General features: G+C 43.3%; 1 protein-coding gene, 1 long non-coding RNA gene and 1 pseudogene across 4 annotated transcripts; all 3 read right to left on the minus strand.

Annotated features, from left to right (window-relative positions):
* Positions 1 to 770: 770 nt before the first annotated feature.
* Positions 771 to 14,818, minus strand: LOC129088641 (serine/threonine-protein kinase PAK 6-like; annotated as a pseudogene).
* A 1,870-nt stretch (positions 14,819 to 16,688) lies between these two features.
* Positions 16,689 to 17,994, minus strand: LOC129088642 (mitotic checkpoint serine/threonine-protein kinase BUB1 beta-like). Its single transcript, XM_054595978.1, has 5 exons — positions 17,955 to 17,994; positions 17,525 to 17,621; positions 17,274 to 17,421; positions 17,005 to 17,141; positions 16,689 to 16,902 (listed from the first exon to the last, which is right to left on the minus strand). The coding sequence occupies exons 1-5, from the start codon at positions 17,992 to 17,994 to the stop codon at positions 16,689 to 16,691; spliced, it is 636 nt and encodes a 211-aa protein (XP_054451953.1).
* A 404-nt stretch (positions 17,995 to 18,398) lies between these two features.
* Positions 18,399 to 18,876, minus strand: LOC129088644 (uncharacterized). Of its 3 annotated transcripts, none has more exons than XR_008531040.1 (4): positions 18,845 to 18,876; positions 18,734 to 18,762; positions 18,544 to 18,613; positions 18,399 to 18,440 (listed from the first exon to the last, which is right to left on the minus strand). It is a non-coding gene; the product is annotated as an uncharacterized LOC129088644 (long non-coding RNA). The 3 variants fall into 3 exon arrangements; XR_008531039.1 differs by having other exon boundaries at positions 18,544 to 18,610; positions 18,845 to 18,873; XR_008531038.1 differs by having other exon boundaries at positions 18,734 to 18,865.
* Positions 18,877 to 19,698: the final 822 nt, after the last annotated feature.

Below are 19,698 nucleotides of genomic sequence, written 5' to 3' on the forward strand. Positions count from 1 at the left end.
TTTGTTCATTAGAGACACACTTGGTCTCTGAAGGTCAAAGGTCATTCCCTCTACAAAGTAAACAGTAAAATAAACTTGATAACAAATATCATCAGTTTTATTAACGTTTGTATTTTATGAAAGAAACGTGTGCAAAGAACTTTATTTTCATAATTTAACATCAACACAAGAGCATTTCTGGGAAAATGAGTCTGTTTCAGGACAAAAACACATTTTAAGGTCTTAAAGGGTCAAAGGTCAGAAAAGACGTTCTCTTGTAGTTCTTTGTCTTAATAACTGTAGCAGAAAGGTGGAAAATAAAGAAACGTACAGAGGAGAAGAAACAGCTGATGTGTAGTAAGTGATCCAAAACCCGTCCGGGTTTCCTAAACTCTTTGGGACCACAATGTGTTGAAGGAGGTGTGCTGATCCAGGAGGTGGGCTGAATAGAACCAGGTACATGTTGGACCTGATTGGATACAAAGGAGGACCTGCTGGCCTCCGTTTGGTCTTTAAGATAAATCTCCTTTAATGAAACTCTCCAGGGTTCTGCTTCCTGTTCCTCACAAACCAACGGAACTGGACTGAACTGGACTGAACTGGACTGGTGTCTCAGGTGAGTCCCCATGTGTCTCAGAGTCCCACATGTGTCTCAGGTGAGTCCCACATCAGGTGAGGTGTCTCAGGTGTCCCACATGTGTCTCAGGTGTTCTCAGGTGAGTCCCACATGTGTCTCAGGTGTGTGAGTCTCCAGTCTCAGAGGTGTGTCTCAGGTGTGTGTCTCAGGTGTGCCTCGGGCTCAGCAGAGTGACATGCGTTTGCGGTGCTGCTCCACCAGGGGCACCAGGCAGTGTGGTGGTCCGGCCTGCAGGAGGAACAGGTGTTCCAGCAGGTCGGCGGCGGTCGAGCGCTGCTGCGTGTCACGGGTCAGCATGCAGCCCAGGAAGTCTTTCAACACCGGAGACACCTGAGACACAGAGAGTGACATCATCAACAACCGCCCACAACCACCTGCTCACTGGTTAGCCACTTAGCATCTCTGCTCCTGAACCAACGTTCACTAAATGTTAACGACGTGAAAGCGTCTCGTTAGCTGGTCCCCATAATGCATGTTTTTATGACTAGTTTATGTTTAAAAGTTTAATTACTTTATTGTGATGGATTATGATTTAGTCTCTACTCATTTATTGTGACATTTATATTGATCCCTCTATCAGAGAGGCTGGTCCTCACAACGCATGTTCTGTCCTTGTGTCCTCCTTTGTAGTGAAGATGTGTATGCGTGTGTGTGTGTGTGTGTCTGACCCTGTGGAGATTCTTCACGCTCGGCGGTTCTTCGTCTCTCAGCTTCTTCATCGCGGTGATGGGCGTGTCGCTGAAATATGGCGGCTCTCCGTCCACCATCTCCACCACCATGATGCCCAGAGACCAGATGTCCACCTGAGGGACACAGGAAGCTGTCAGAGTTCACCTGTCCACACAGATACTGGACCAGGTTCTCATGTGGGGTCTTCAGAGGGTACCTGTACCTCGGTACCGTACGGGGTTTTAGAGATCACTTCAGGAGCCATCCAGTACGGAGTCCCCACCAGAGAACTCCTCCTCGGGACGTCTCTGCTGATCTGAGCGCAGAAACCAAAGTCTGACAGTTTTACCTGCAGAAGAGGAAGAAGGAGAAGAAGAAGAAGAGGAAGAAGAGGAAGAAGAAGAAGAAGAGGAATAAAGAAGAAGAAGAAGAGGAAGAAGAGGAAGAGGAATAAAGTAGAGGAAGAAGAAGAAGAAGAAGAAGAAGAAGAAGAAGAAGAAGAAGAAGAAGAAGAAGAAGAAGAAGAAGATTCAGGTGTTGTCTTTGTTGTTTTTGCAGTTAATCACTTCCTGTCACTTTCAGCTGGTTGGTGAGTCTGTTTCTGGACTCAGTGGTCATCTGTGAGTTGTACTGGGGCTAGCTACATGCTAAGCTACATGCTAAGCTACATAATAACAATAACCAATCCTTTATTAGTCCCACAATGGGGAAATTACAATTCTCTGCATTTAACCATCCTGGAGGAGCAGTGGGCTGCTAAGAAGCGCGGGGAGCTCAAGGACACCTCGGCATGTTGACTGTAGAGGGATTTGAACCACCAACCTTGTGGTTTAGGGACGAGTGCTCTTCCTCATGTGCCACAGCTGCCCCATGCTAAGCTACATGCTAAGCTACCCAAACAAGCTGTGAATGATGTGTATATATATATATATAAACTGTCTGTCTGTTCCTCTCTCTGTCTGTCTCTCTGTCTGTCTGTCTGTCTGTCTGTCTGCTTGTCTGCCTGCTTGTCTTACCTTCCCGTCCACACTCAGCAGTATGGAGTCACTCTTGATGTCTCGGTGAACGACTCCCTGAGAGTGAAGATAAGTCAGAGCCTGAAGAACGCTTTCACACACGGTGGCTGTCTGCTCCTCGTTCAGCCTGGAGGAAAACACAGAGTACTGTAGTACACCACAGAGTACACCACAGAGTACTGTAGTACACGACAGAGTACACCACAGAGTACTGTAGGACACACAGAGTACTGTAGTACACACAGAGTACTGTAGACAGACACATCAGAGTAGTAGGACACAGTCCACTTAAGTACGCAGTCCATGTACTTTAGTACACTAGTACACCACAGAGTACACCACAGAGTACTCCTTAGTACACACAGAGTCAGAGTACTGTAGTACACCACAGAGTACACCACAGAGTACTGTTTCACTGACGACGACAGAGCACCACATCAGAGTACTGATTACCCAGACACATCAGAGTACTGAACATTACACCACAGAGTGCCGGTAGTCCCTCATGATCACACCATCAAAGTACTTATCGACACAGTCCATTCAGTTAAGTATTTTTCTATTAGAAGTCCATATTTGTAACGTTTAGTACACAGTAAGTGTACTTTAGAACACGGTCCATGTTCTTGTACTTAGTACTCCGTCTGTACCCTACTCCCTTGGTACACAGTCCATGTACTAGGCGCAGTCCATGTACTTGTACTTTAGTACTCTCTGAATACCTTCCTCCACTGCACTCTATAAGTACATCCAACATTGCTCACCTGGTTTCACTCTGACGATGTTTCTGAGCACCACCCTGCAGGTACTCTATGATTACCCAGAGTTCCTCCTCCTACCCTACTCTACTCTGAACTATCTGCACCAACTTACTGGTACCCCGGTAGTCTACCCTCATGATCACCACCTGAGAACACGGAACCTTACCCCACCCCACTTATCGTTCTATTACATCTTTACCTTCACTTTACTTTATTTTATTTTCTATTAATGAAGTCTATATATTTCAATAACTGAATTGAATTTATTTAATTCATATTTATATTTTACTTTTCTTTACCCTACCCTACTCTACTCTACCCTACTCTACTCTACCCTACCCTACCTACTCTACTTTACCCTCTACTCTACTCTACTCTACCCTACTCTACCCTACTCTACCCTACCCTACCCCTACTCTACCCTACTTACCCTACCTACTCTACCCTACCCTACTCTACTCTCTACCCTACTCTACCCTACTCTACTCTACCCTACTCTACCCTACCCCTACTCTACTCTACCCTACTCTACCCTGCCCTACTCTACTGCCCTACTCTACTACTCTACCCCCCTACTCTACTCTACTCTATCCTACTCTACTTACCCTACCTACCCTACTACTCTTACCCTACCCTACTCTACTCTACTCCTACTCTACCCTACCCTACTCTACTCCTACCCTACTCCTACTCTACTCTACCCTACTCTACCCTACCTACCCTACCCTACTTCATTTACTCTACCTACCCTACCCTACTCTACTCTACCCTACCCTACCCTACTCTACCCTACTCTACTTTACTCTACTTACGTATTGGTACCTCGTTGAAGAGCAGCTCCCTGCGTTGCTGCTTCCTGACGTCCATCATCTTCACTGCTACCTGTCTGCCGCTCGCTCTCTCTCTGGCGATGCAGACCACACCTGGTAGAACCTTCACCGATCTTCACAAAGTTCTCCAGAGTGTTCTCGGGTCCCCTGGGTCCACCACCATCTGCAGCGCCGCCTTGAACTGCTCATGGGTCACATTCACCCCATCAGGTGCTGGGGGGAGGGGCGGGGCTGGCTATGGGGGCAGTGTTTTAGGTGGACTGATGTTGAAGCTGGAGGAGGGGCGGAGCGAGGAGGGTGATGGGGCGGAGCGAGGAGGGTGATGGGTTGGAGGGAAGGAGGGAGAGGGGGCGGAGCAAGGAGGGAGAGGGGCGGAGCAAGCGCTGAGGTCGACCATTGATGATGGGACTGCTGGTGCTGTTGGGGGGCAGCAAGAGGGGGAGGATAACTGGGGAGGAGAACAGAGACCTTTAGTCCGTCCTTATGTGGACGAGTGTTTCCTGTTTCTATGCTAAGCTAAGCCAACCAGCTGTTTGTAGCTTGATATTCAGCTTTCAGACAATAGAATCTGTTTCCAGTCTTTATGCCAAGCTAAGCTAACCAGCTGTTTGTAGTTGATATTCACTGTTCGGACAATATAATATGTTTCAGTTTTTTATGCTAAGCTAAGCTAACCAGCTGTTTGTAGTTTGTTTCTATTCTGCTTCTATCGATACACAAACTTCCACCTCAGAAAACTTTATTTATAACTTTTAAAGTTTCAAATTAAAATGTACAGAACGTCTCCTTTAGATGACATCATTTCTCACCTTGAGGTCGTAGGTGGAGTGAGGCCTTCTGGGAGTTTCTCTGGAGGAGGACAGCAGGTCAGGCAGGTGACTGACGTCTGGTCTCAGTCTCAGGTGAGCTCTGCTGGTCTCCACAGTCTGCAGGTGGTTGTAACAGGAAGCTGGCCTCTGTCTTAGCCCCACCCCCTCACTGCGGGCGTACTGTCCACCGCTCAAACCCGCCACACCTGCTGACTCCCCGACCCCTGTCCTCTGCGGGGTCACACCTGTCCTCTGCGGGGTCACACCTGTCCTCTGCAGCGTCCCAGGTGTGGGGGGCGTGGCCTCAGCCGGAGCCCTCACCTCACAGGTGGACTTGGCTCTCTGCAGACCATTCTCGCTGCGTACCTGTCGGATTCGGTCCTGCCAGTAGGTGGAGTTCCCGCCCGTCTTCCTGTCGACCTCGTCGCCGTGGCGATCGAGCTGCTGGTACTGGTATGACTCCTCGTCCACCAGTTCTCCCAGTCGGCCCAGTGAGCGTGCTCGTTTCCGTGCTGACGGACTGCTGCGGCGCAGAGAGTTGGAGCCGGTGACGGACAGACGGCTCATCTCAGAGATCACCTGGGAGATGTAGTCTCCATGACCGATGAAACTACCACGGACGATCGTCTGCAGACAGACAACAAGTACTCTGTGAGGTACTTATACATCATTCATATACTTATACTCTGTAGATCAATACATGAAGGATCAGAGAGGTGAGGTCATCGTTAACACGTTCAGATCAGGAATCAAACCTCCGGTTCTTTAAAGAGAAGTCTGCATTCTCTCTGCTGTCCATCAGGGGACGACTCCTCTGGTTGTATATAAATATTATATATGATTATAAAAATATTATATATGAATATAAAAATATATAAATATTATATATGAATATAAAAATATTATATATGAATATAAAAATATATAAATATTATATATGAATATAAAAATATTATATATGAATATATACATAAAAATATTATATATGAATATAAAAATATTATATATGAATATAAAAATATTTATATGAATATAAAAATATAATATATATAAATATATATATGAATATAAAAATATATAAATATTATATATGAATATAAAAATATAAAAATATTATATATGAATATAAAAATATATAAATATTACATATGAATATAAAAATATATAAATACGTAAAAATATAAATATATAAATATATGAACACTTGATTATATTCATATTTATTTAGTGTGAAAGCTGAAGCTCTGATGATGATCATGTGGTCTGTTATCAGGTCACATGACTCGACCTGCATGGAAACATCAGATTACACAAACATGACATTTACAGTGAACCAGTGAACGCACCGTCAGCAGAACCAGTGAAGGTACCAGGATGTAGTAGAACATCCTGGTACTTCAGAAGTATTTGACATACTATGTGTTTGGACCTATAAACCAGTGTCTGAGAGACTAAACAGTGTGATAGTTAGTCTGTTAAACATGTCAGAGGTCAGAGGTCAGACCCTTCCTTCTCCAAAATAAAAGCTGTGATTTTTTTATTTCAGCAGCAGATGGAGACAAAGGCCGTTTCTCAATACCAAGTATGGTCAAGTATGGACTTGCAAACTTGCAAGTTCATACTTGATAGTTCGACTGGGAGTACAAACTCCCGAGGACGGGAGGACGCGTCATTACGTCATTACGTCATTTTGCAATTGGAACAGCAGCGAACTTGATGACGTCACCAACGTCACGACGTCACCAACTCAGCTCGTCGGTCCGCCTACTCCGGTTATCTTCATCATATATATTGACAATAAAACGAAATATGATATAAAACACAACCCTGCCTTTTTTCGTTTTCATTTAGAAAATATTAAAATATTAATATGTATATGTATATATATATATATATATGTATATATTTTGTGTTACATCTACAACCACAACCACAGAGACACCGGAGCCAGCGGCACATCTGGAGAGGCCTAGCCGAGATCAGACTGCTGTCAGCGGGCTGCATGAGCACCACCGCCCGGTCTCCTCTCTGGTCCTCTCATATCTCTATATATATATATCTATCTATATCTATATATATAGATATAGATATAGATATAGATATAGATATAGACTAGCCCGGTCTCCTCTCTGGACCTCTCATATCTATATCTATATATATATATATAGATATATATATATAGATATCTATATATCTATATATATATATATATAGATATCTATATCTATATCTATATATATATCTCCTCTCTGGTCCTCTCATATCTATATATATATAGATATATAGATATCTATATATATATCTCTCTGGTCCTTCATATCTCCGACAAACGTCGGCGCTTTTTTCAAACAGGCTCTATCTTGATAAATTGACCTCATATTTTAAGTCTTAACTACATTCTCGCTTAAAAAAATGTTAAAACTAAATTCCGTTACACAACAGCAGCAGTATTTAGACAGTTATAACTGACAGATGTGAGCCGTCTCCGCCACTGTCGGCTCTTGTTTGCTGGTGAAATGCATTCTGGGATACTTGGCTGTCCAAAGTCCACACAAGTCTCCTCCGATGCATCCTCGATATAACGGGCGGAGCGAGGACACATCCGGGTATCTGGACCGTACTTGTCTGGATGAACTTGTGTATTGAACAGAACCTGGGCCGCTAGATGACGTTTCACAGTTCAGGAGGACACAAGTACAGAGAAGTTCACTGATTGAGAAACGGCCAAAGAGTTTATTCTCTTCATGGTTAACAACCAATAGCAGAGCAGCCTTGTTGACCTCTGGTGAGGTCACACTCTGCAGTCCAATCAGGAGGAAGCTGTCCTCTCCCCGACAAAATAAAAGCTGCAGCAGTGGTGTGCCAGAGGAATGCAGCTCTCTGAGGTGATTACTGCTCTAATGACCTTTAATAAGTTCTTCTATTGTTTCCTGGTGACCCAGAAACAGAACCTCTGTGGAACGCTGAGAGCAGATCTCAGTATTTATTGATTTATAATATGAGAACATTGTTTCATTTCTGAGGGATTTTAAGATTTTAACAGGTTTTAATAAGAAATATAAAATGTCTAATTTTACAGTTTGTCTCTTTGTCATAGAGGCTTAATGGTGAGCTCAAACAGTCTGATATGTACTGATATTTATTGATATCTACTGATATTTATTTTATTGATAATTACTGATATGTACTGATATTTCCTGATATTTCCTGATATTTCCTGATATTTATTGATATGTACTGATATTTATTGATAATTACTGATATTCATTGATATGTACTGATATTTATTGATATGTACTGATATTTATTGATAATTACTGATATTCATTGATATGTACTGATATGTACTGATATTTATTGATATGTACTGATATTTATTGATAATTACTGATATTCATTGATATGTACTGATATTTCATGATATTTCATGATATTTATTGATATGTACTGATATGTACTGATATTTATTGATAATTACTGATATTTACTGATATTTATTGATATGTACTGATATTTATTGATATTGATATGTACTGATATTTATTGATAATTACTGATATTTATTGATAATTACTGATATTTATTGATATGTACTGATAGTCATATTTATTCTGTATGCTAACGTTTCTCTTTACGCTAACATTACTTCATTAAATTTTTTGTGAAGTGTGGTGAGTTGAGTTAGCATTAGGGCTGCTAGCATTAGGGCTGCTAGCATTAGGGCTGCTAGCATTAGGGCTGCTACTATCCATCCATCCATCTTCCGTAACCGCTTATCCAGTTAAGGGTCGCAGGGTGCTGGAGCGAAGGCAGGTCTCACCTGGACAGGGTTCACCTGGACGGGTTCACCCCTGGTTCACCGGGGTTCACCTGGACAGGGTTCACCTGGACGGGGTTCACCTGGACAGGGTTCACCTGGACAGGTCTCCAGTCTGTCACAGGGCTGACATATAGAGACAAACAACCATTCACACTCACATTCACACCTACGGGCAGTTTAGAGTCTTCATGAACCTAAGCTGCATGTCTTTGGACTGTGGGAGGAAGCCGGAGAACCCGGAGAGAACCCACGCTGACACGGGGAGAACATGCAAACTCCACACAGAAGGTTGTCCAGCCCGGGAATTGAACCCGGGCCCCTCTTGCTGTGAGGCCACAGTGCTAACCACTACACCACCGTAGGGCTGCTACTAGCTGCTGTTTTTTGTGGTGTCCTGTTAGCTAACGGAGTCTTTCTGCAGCTAAAAGTTATTTGACATAAATACTGTTACGTGTTTATGAGCCTAAGATGAAATCAATCAATGATCGATCGTGTTATTGACCGATCAGACTGATTGGTAGTGATGTCACTGTGTATCAGGTGTATTATTCATAATAATGGTGTTATTATCCTCTCACCTTCCGGGAGTTGGACCTCCCAGTGATCCTGGACGGGTCCACCAGGGGGCGTGGCCTCCTCAGCGTGTCGATGACGCTCTGCCACTGCGGCGGCAGACCGACGTAAGCGTCCGCTGGGCGACATCGAAGGACGTGTGGACGCGATGCTGGAAGTCTTGAGGCTCCGAGATCTTCGGCCGCCGCTTCTTCTTCCTGCGCTGGAACATCGCCACGGCAACGGTGAGACCTGAGGGAGTCAACAGGAAGAACATGATGGAGAAACACACACACACACTGTCACTGTGTCGCTGGACTGACAGCTTCTCTTCCTGCTCAGGTGTTTACCTGAGCACAGTCACATGACATCCTCCTCCTATCACACATAAACCAACCAAACAGCCCAGGTGAGAACTCACCTGTCTGCATCATCAACACTCATTTAAATATCAGCGGCTGCTTCAAATACAGAAGAAACAAAAGACTCAAGTATTAATAAATAAATAAATACAGCATTAAAAAGGGAAATAAATAAATGTATAAATAACTTAATAAAGAAATGAATAATAATTTAATAAAGAATAAATAAATACAGCAATAAAGAAATGTATATAGACATTTTAAAATAAATTAATGTAGAAATAATTACAGTATTAATATAGAAATAAATAAATGTGAATTAATAAATACATATAAACAAATGAAAAATATTTTTCATTTATGTCCTGTTTAATTAATACAGCAGTTAACTATTCATTTATTCATGCATTTATTTATTGATACTTGAGTCATTTTGCATCCTCCATAGAGTCCCTATAAATAAATATATGTATATATATAAAACCACTGTTGAACACTAGAGGGCAGAGTGACTCCCAAACACCGGTTCAGATAATGAGTTCTTATTGGTGAAATATATATTTAATGAGGTCAACATCTGTTTTTTAGAGTGAATATTTGAGGACTTATGATAAAAGGTTCACCTGCTTGTTCAAATTAATTTTTAAGAAGTTTATTCATGATAACTTAAACAGGTTATTTATGAGCAGCAGAAGAGATCAAGGTCTTTAAAGAACGGATTGTAAATAAATAAATTAACAATAAACAATGTTATGATCTATGTTTTTTATAGCAGCTGCAGTGACTGATGAACAGTTTTTAAATTTGATCTCAATTTAAGATAAGATAAGATAATCCTTTATTAGGACCACAGCGGGATACAGCAGCAGAGAGGACACAAGAGACATAGTAAAAACATACAAGATCAAAACAAGTATTATAAATAAGTAAATAAGTAATAACACAGGAAAGAATAATAAATAAGTAAAAGAAATTCACAATAACTAAAATAAAATATTATTTAAACAGAATAATGTTATTATTGCACAGACTTATATATTGTCAGCTTTTAGTGATGTGTGGCTAAGCTATCCTCCTATATATATATATATATATATATATATATATATATATATATATATATATTTAACCATCACCCTCCGGTCTCCCACCACCTCCACCAGAACCAGTACACACCCCAGCACACCGCTGGCCTTCTTTATGAATATTTAGCAGAAACTCAATATTTAACATATTGATGTTTTTTTCTTCCACAGGTTGGTTTGTGTTTTAAACGCTCATGACCTCTAAGACCTCCAGCCTCTCACCTGTCAGTCAGCCTCTGCTCCTCAGGGGGTCCAGATCAGGTGGGTCTGGAAACAGAGAGGAAGACGAAGTCGTCTCGTCTTCCTCTCTGTTTGTTCTCTGGGAGTGGTGGAGGATGTTTGAGGATCTGATCCGGTCAGAGAGAGTCAGCTGATAAGAAGAAGAGAAGCTGCTGGATTCATTCTGATGACAACCAATTCAAGTTTAGTTATGAAATTATAAATACTACCTGTTCAGGTACTCTGTTCTCTACCTGTTCAGGTACTCTGTTCTCTACCTGTTCAGGTACTCTGTTCTCTACCTGTTCAGGTACTCTGTTCTCTACCTGTTCAGGTACTCTGTTTACCTGTTCAGGTACTCTGTTCTCTACCTGTTCAGGTACTCTGTTCTCTACCTGTTCAGGTACTCTGTTCTCTACCTGTTCAGGTACTCTGTTTACCTGTTCAGGTACTCTGTTTACCTGTTCAGGTACTCTGTTCTCTACCTGTTCAGGTACTCTGTTCACTACCTGTTCAGGTACTCTGTTCAGGTACTCTGTTCTCTACCTGTTCAGGTACTCTGTTTACCTGTTCAGGTACTCTGTTCTCTACCTGTTCAGGTACTCTGTTCTCTACCTGTTCAGGTACTCTGTTCACTACCTGTTCAGGTACTCTGTTCAGGTACTCTGTTCTCTACCTGTTCAGGTACTCTGTTTACCTGTTCAGGTACTCTGTTTACCTGTTCAGGTACTCTGTTCTCTACCTGTTCAGGTACTCTGTTCTCTACCTGTTCAGGTACTCTGTTCACTACCTGTTCAGGTACTCTGTTCAGGTACTCTGTTCTCTACCTGTTCAGGTACTCTGTTCTCTACCTGTTCAGGTACTCTGTTCACTACCTGTTCAGGTACTCTGTTCAGGTACTCTGTTCTCTACCTGTTCAGGTACTCTGTTCACTACCTGTTCAGGTACTCTGTTCTCTACCTGTTCAGGTACTCTGTTCTCTACCTGATCAGGTACTCTGTTCTCTCCAGGTACCTGTTCAGGTACTCTGTTCTCTACCTGTTCAGGTACTCTGTTCTCTACCTGTTCAGGTACTCTGTTCAGGTACTCTGTTCTCTACCTGTTCAGGTACTCTGTTCTCTACCTGTTCAGGTACTCTGTTCACTACCTGTTCAGGTACTCTGTTCAGGTACTCTGTTCTCTACCTGTTCAGGGTACCTGTTCTCTACCTGTTCAGGTACTCTGTTCTCTACCTGTTCAGGTACTCTGTTCACTACCTGTTCAGGTACTCTGTTCAGGTACTCTGTTCTCTACCTGTTCAGGTACTCTGTTCACTACCTGTTCAGGTACTCTGTTCTCTACCTGTTCAGGTACTCTGTTCACTACCTGTTCAGGTACTCTGTTCTCTACCTGTTCAGGTACTCTGTTCACTACCTGTTCAGGTACTCTGTTCTCTACCTGTTCAGGTACTCTGTTCACTACCTGTTCAGGTACTCTGTTCTCTACCTGTTCAGGTACTCTGTACACTACCTGTATATGGCCGTTGCCATCTTGTTTATTTTTTGTCTATAGAAGTGATATTAGGGGTCTAGAGTACTCTGTTCACAACACTTTTAGGACCAAGGTGTGACCCTGAGACACTCTCACATAGACACACACACACACTGTTGTGTGTTCAGGTGTGTGTACTCTGTTCACTACCTGTGTGTCTGTGTGTCTGTGTGTGTGTGTGTGTGTGTGTCTGAGGGTGTGACTGACATACCTGAGGAATCAAACCGACACACTACATGACCAGACAGCTCCTCAGTGAGACTCACAGTGATTCATTCAGACATACACTGATGACATCACAGGAATGACCCTCTCCTCTGGTTCCCTCTCAGGTAAACTCTGTTAGCGCTGTTAGCTTCTAGCTGCTAGCTGGTGGCTCAGCCGTCACCATGTTGAGGGCCTCACAAAAAACAAAAGTCTGCTTTAGGTGCTTTTACTTTGTAGTAGTAACTAAACTGTTAAAAGATAAAGCTTTACTCAGATCAGTCACACACACACACACACACACACACACACTCAGATCACACACACACGACATTACAGTCATGTAGCAGAGGCTTTTTCCAAAGCGACTTACAGTCAGTAGTATGTTACATATCATTCACCCATTCACACACTGATGACAGGCTACCATCAAGGTGCCACCATCAGACTCTAACTAACATTCATCATCAGTCCACACCGATGGCCTTCAGGAGCAACTTGGGGTTAAGTGTCTTGCCCAAGGACACATCGACTGCCGGCCGGGTATCGAACCACCGACCCTCTGATTGGAGAACCCTTGCTCTCCACTATGCCACACACACACACACACACACACACACACACACACACACACACACACACACACACACACACACACACACACACACACACACACACACACACACACACACACACACACACACACACACACACACACACACACACACACACACACACACACACAACACACACACACACACACACACACACACACACACACACACACACACATACACAGAGTTACCTGTTCAGGTGAAACCATAACTGTCACTTCTGTTAAATATATTATTATTATTAATTATATTATTATTAAATATTTACCAGCCACAAGCTGTCACAGCTAGCCATAAGCTAACAGCTAGCCATCAGCTAACAGCTAGCCATAAGCTAACAGCTAGCCATCAGCTAACAGCTAGCCATAAGCTAACAGCTAGCCATCAGCTAACAGCTAGCCATCAGCTAACAGCTAACCATAAGCCAACAGCTAGCCATCAGCTAACAGCTAGCCATCAGCTAACAGCTAGCCATAAGCCAACAGCTAGCCATCAGCTAACAGCTAGCCATAAGCTAACAGCTAACCATAAGCTAACAGCCAGCCATAAGCTAACAGCTAGCCATCAGCTAACAGCTAGCCATCAGCAACAGCTAACCATCAGCTAACAGCTAGCCATCAGCTAACAGCCAGCCATTAGCTAACAGCTAACTATCAGCTAACAGCTAGCCATAAGCTAACAGCTAACCATAGGTGAACAGTTATCCATCAGCTAACAGCTAGCCACCAGCTAACAGCTAGCCATCAGCTAACAGCTAGCCATCAGCTAACAGCTAACCATCAGCTAACAGCTAGCCATTAGCTAACAGCTAACTATCAGCTAACAGCTAGCCATAAGCTAACAGCTAACCATAGGTGAACAGTTATCCATCAGCTAACAGCTAGCCACCAGCTAACAGCTAGCCATCAGCTAACAGCTAGCCACCAGCTAACAGCTAGCATCAGCTAACAGCTAGCCACCAGCTAACATGGATCCTTAGGGCAGTTTGTAGGTTCCACATGGTAAACAACACATGTTTGTTCTGTAGTTTGAGCCTCTTGAACCATTTGAACCAACAGGAAACCTTTCTTTAACTCAACAGGGGAACATTATTTATTCAGACCGTTATGGTTCTTTGTGGAACCCTGTGACCCTGCTGCCACACTGAAGCTCTTCAACAGGACTTCATATCAAAGAGGCAAAATAACTATTTCAGGTTCTCCGTAGATCCTCTTTATGAGGATCAGAGAGTTTTTGTCAGTTTACTGTTACTCTGGTTCCACCGTCTGGTGCTGTAGAGAACCTTAATCACACACACTGTTCTTTACTGTTCTTTATTGCTCATTTGCTTATTTATAATACTTATTTTGATCTTGTGTTTTTTTTATTTACTATGTCTCTTGTTTGCACTGTCCTCTCTGCTGCTGTAATCCTGTACATTTCCTCGCTGTGGGACTAATAAAGGATTATCTTATCTTATCTTATTCTATCTTATCTTATCTTATGTAACATCCTGTTCTTTAAAACAGAGAACCTCTTTGATGGTTCCTCACAGCTCACTGAGGGTCTACGTGGAACCATGACAGTCTGGTTCTGCAGAGAATCAGCTCAGTAGAACCGCCACAGTTTTACCTCTACTTGTAATAAAAGGCTAACACACTCACCTGGGCAACAGAGTCCAGGTGAGTCCAGGTGTGTTCGTTGTGGCCGGTTCCTGCTGTTCTCCTCCTCAGACACTCGATTCTCTCCCTCTTCTCTCCCTCCCCCCCACCTTGCTCGTCCCTGTCTCACCTTGTCTCAGGTATGAAGGAGGGAGGTGGAGTTTAGTTTTTGTTGCTTCTTTCTTCAAATTCAAATAAACTTTATTGACAGCGTAGTTTGGTTTGATTCTGCTGAAACAGAGTGGATGTTCATGTTGATGAACATTCATTATTGAAATATTAATGAAGTAAAATGTGGATCTTTTTCACAGTCTGGTGTGTCGTTCAGAGTCTCCTTAAAGTGAAGGAACTCTGACTGATGATGTCACTCTAACAGGTCTGTTAGATCATAAACATAAACGTTCATTTAGAGTCAGACTGAAGAACACGTTCTAATGTTGGTTCTCTTTGGTCCATGTGTCTGGTTTCTCTGGTTCTCTCTGCAGGCTGCAGCTCGTTCTCCCTCAGGCGGAGGAGGAGCTGACTCCAGACAGACTAGGATCACAACGATCACCAGTTATGGTCAAATACTCCTCATATCACATATGATATATTATGATATATGATATATAAACAGGTTTAACATGTGGAATAAACTATTGTTTCATTTCGTTTCTATGATGTGAAACAATAAAGTTTCATCCTTTGATCACTCTATCACAGCCTACATGCACTGACTCACTTCCCATGATTCATTTCACCTCCTTCAGTCCTCCACTGAAGATCCTCTGACACAGTAGGAATGATCCTTTAAAGGGACACTTCCTGCTCATTACAGAGCGCCACCTGCTGGTTAGAAGTTAAATTAAACTAATGTTTCCCTCTTCTTTATTATTTTCTGCTTTTAAACTTGACTTTCAAATTAAAATTTTATATTTTTTAATTCACATGTGCATCCACTTGTCTTAATATATATATATATATATATATATATATATATATATATATATATATATATATATATACATATATACACATATATATATATATATATATATATATATATGTATATTTATATAACTGCTGTTATAATAACAGAGGGAGAAACAGTGAGACTGATAAAAAATCCTTTAAAACAATCTTTAATTTATTTATTTAGACATGAGAACAAAGACACATGAAGACCAACATTCAGATGAACAGCTGAGGGTTATATATATATATATATATATATATATATATATATATATATATATATATATATATATATAGGGTTCAGCAGTAAAGAGTCGGCCAGCTGATCCTTCAGCTCCGACAGGATGGACGACGACGAGCGACCTTCGGCGTTCAGCAGCGAGCAGAAGAACCTCCTCCACATCCTGGAGAACATGTCGCTGCAGAGAGAGAAAGGATTATTAGAATAACCAAAGTAATACAGGATTAACAACTAAAATAAACCAGTTTAACAACTAAAATAAACCAGGTTAATGGGAAATAAACTCATTTAAAAAACGTAAAATAAACTATTTTTAAAACGTAAAATTAACTAATTTTAAAAACGTAAAATTAACTAATTTTAAAAACGTAAAATTAACTAATTTTAAAAACGTAAAATTAACTAATTTTAAAACATGAAATAAACTCATTTTAAAACTAAAATAAAATTTTAAAAACATAAAATTGACAAATTTTAAAACGTTAAATGAACTAATTTTAAAACATAAAATTAACTAATTTTAAAACATAAAATTAACTAATTTTAAAACGTTAAATAAACTAATTTTAAACGTTAAATAAACAAAGTTTAACACGTGTAATAATCCAGGTCTAGCTGTCCGTACCACGGTTCCTCTCCACTGAACTGCTCTGCCCTCCAGACTCCGCCTCTTTCTTCAGGACCATCTTGCTGTTGGTCAGCAGGAGGTGCACAGTTTCAGCCAGTCCCACCAGGTCCACCTGACAGGTAGAGGAAAGGGGAGGAGTCAGTGAGGACCAATCCCAGTGAAGGAGCCAAACAGAGTGGACTGATGTGCTGCAGTGGTACCAGCTGTGGGGGCGGTCGGCTCCAGGAGACCCAGACCGATGTAGTCCTGAGCTGAGGGGACCTGCTGGACCGACGTGACGTCCCGCTGGAGGTCCAGGTCCACCGAGGAGGACCAGTCCACCGGGAAGACCCAGTCAGGGATCAGGAGACCTCTGAGGGAACCACGAGAACCACAACCTCATATCTGATCCATAAAGGTTCTCCTTCACAACAGGTGAGCTAGTCTACCTGTGACAACAGGTGAGCTGACCTACCTGTGACAACAGGTGAGGAGGTGAGGCTGCAGTGCCGCATGCAGCAGTCTGCAGGAGTGAAGCTGAGACACCATCGTTACCAGGGCGACTGCTTTATAACCAACGGAGGCCTCGCTGGGGACACACTCTGTGAGCTCCTACACACACACACACACACACACACACACACACTAAACATTAGACAGGTGTGTGTGTCCTCACAGTGTCAGTTAGCATCATTGCTAACTCCAGCCAGCTGGGAGGACCCGTGTGGACAGGAAGTGACTCACAGTGAACATGTGACCCGGCGGCGTGGTGTACACGGTGATGCAGCCGTCCAGGAACAGGAAACAGCTGATCAGAGGAAACCCGGCGGCGGTGGACGAGTTCTTCAGACGCAGAGACTGATGGAAGTCCCAGGGCCGAGCAGCCGTCCACCTGCAGCAGGTAAACATCCGTCACCATGGAAACGGGTCCCTGGGCCCTGCTGGTCTGGGGTCATACTGATTAGAAGACTAGACCTGGAGGATGTGGACCCTGCACCTTGAGGACCACGTAGCCGTCCTCTGTGGCTCCTTTGAAGACGGAGAAACCTGGTCCCTCCAGGACTCTGGAGTAGATGTGGATCACGTCGCCCCCTGGTGGACACAACACACAACACACAGTACACAATACACTGTACACAGTACACAGTACACAACACACAACACACAACACACAGTACACAGTACACAACACACAACACACAGTACACAGTACACAACACACAACACACAGTACACAGTACACAACACACAACACACAGTACACAGTACACAACACACAGTACACAATACACTGTACACAGTACACAGTACACAACACACAACACACAGTACACAGTACACAACACACAACACACAGTACACAGTACACAACACACACACATGAAAGTACACAACACACAACACACAACACACAGTACACAGTACACAGTACACAGCACATGATGAAAAAGCCCCCTCTGGTCATGGGCGGAGCTGAGGCCTACCTAGCTGCAGACAGCTGTGCTCCTCAACCACAGGAAGTGGGCGGGACTCTGAGCACAAGTCTGGAGAGGAAGTGACATCACAGAGGTCCAGCAGCCGCCACCGCACATCTGGGTCACATGGATCCACAACTGGATCAGAAGCAAGAAACAGAGCATCACCATGTGATGAACCACAGAGATGTCTGAGGGGCTGAAGACCACTTACCAGGTGATAGAGCCTGGTTCTCCTGGTCCTCCTGGTTCTGCAGGTTCTCCTGGTCCTCCTGTAGTGGACTACATTCTCCGGCTGACAGAGGGTTGGCCTCCACACTGGTCTCCTGTATGGGACTCAGCTTGTCTCTGGTTTTAGTTGCTGGTTTCTGGGAGACGTTGGCGTGGCAGGACTCCACCAGAGTCTGGAGGTCTTCAGCGGCCCCCCCATGATGATCTGAGACATTCAGGATCACATCAACACTAAGCAGCCCAAAAGACAAGACAGAACCTGGAGGACTGAGATCAGTGTGTGAGCAAAGGTCAAAGGTTAAACTCACCTGCAGCAGTGTGTGAGAAGTGTTGAGGAGCAGGTGAGAGACCTTGGTTCTGGTTCACAGAGTCCGTCTGCTGACAGATTCATTAAACAACAGATGATGAACTCTGTTTCCATGGAAACATCAGAGATTCAAAAAGGTCTGATCAATGTTCTGGTCTCCTTCAGGTAAATATTGATCCAGTTGAACAAACCTGAGAGAGTTCAGAGACGACGACTCCACCTGAGACAAAACAAACACAGAGTCCAGATCAGAGAGGGAGCACCTGGTGGACCAGAGGCTCAGCTGGTTTACAGAGGCTCACCTGGTGGTGGACAGGTGACACGCAGACACAGTCCTCTCTCACAGGACCGAGGAAGACGTGTCCACCAGCCTGCTTTTTTTGAGACGTTTCAGAGTTTCTGTTTGATGAAAGAAAGATTTTGTGAATCAGCTGATTATCAACATTTAATCAACAGGTAATCAGCTGATTCCCACTGGGTCATCAGCGATGCGTTTATTACCCAGCAGGCCGTGCAGCAGCAGACTGGGACTCATCATATATCTGGAAGGAGGAGGCAGCTGGAGGTCCAGCAGAGTCCCTGATCTGAGCTTCAGGAACCGCCTGCAGAGACACAGGTGAATCAGTAGTAGTATCAGTAGTAGTATCAGTAGTAGTAGTATCAGTAGTAGTATCAGTAGCAGTAGTAGTAGTAGTATCAGTAGTAGTATCAGTAGTAGTAGTATCAGTGTACCTGTTGGCTCTTCTTCAGCAGTAGAAGTCTCTTCTTGTACTCCAGCTCTTCACTCAGCTGCTCCTTCACCTCCGTCAGCTGTCTGAGCTTTCTCTACACAAACAAATCAAGTCCTGAGGTCAGTGAACGCCTCAGTGTCCCGAGGTCAGTGAACGCCTCAGTGTCCCGAGGTCAGTGAACTCACCGTCCAGCTGCTGTTGTTGGCGTAGGTTGAGTCTTTCGGTTCTCAGCTCTTGAAGCTGAGCTCCTCTCGTCCTCTCATCAGCAGCCCTTTACAGTACGCGCTCACCTGATTGGCCCCGCCCCTGCTCATAAAGCCCCGCCCCTCCGTCCAGGTGTGACGATGGCTCGCTCCAATTGGCCGACCTGCAGCCAATAGGGAGACACGCTCAGGAGCCAACGTCTTCATAATGTCATAACGTTT

This window comes from Anoplopoma fimbria, unplaced genomic scaffold (assembly GCF_027596085.1).
Source record: "Anoplopoma fimbria isolate UVic2021 breed Golden Eagle Sablefish unplaced genomic scaffold, Afim_UVic_2022 Un_contig_13747_pilon_pilon, whole genome shotgun sequence".
Lineage (NCBI taxonomy): Eukaryota > Metazoa > Chordata > Actinopteri > Perciformes > Anoplopomatidae > Anoplopoma > Anoplopoma fimbria.

Excerpts from the sequence above, each read along its gene's own strand:
- LOC129088642 (XM_054595978.1), bottom strand. The coding sequence starts at position 17,994 with ATGACCAGAGGGGGCTTTTTCATCATGTGCTGTGTACTGT. Across the intron at positions 17,622-17,954 it reads CATCATGTGCTGTGTACTGT|GGGGCGACGTGATCCACATC; the intron begins GTACTGTGTACT and ends TGTGTCCACCAG. Across the intron at positions 17,422-17,524 it reads GGCTACGTGGTCCTCAAGGT|GTGGACGGCTGCTCGGCCCT; the intron begins GCAGGGTCCACA and ends TACCTGCTGCAG.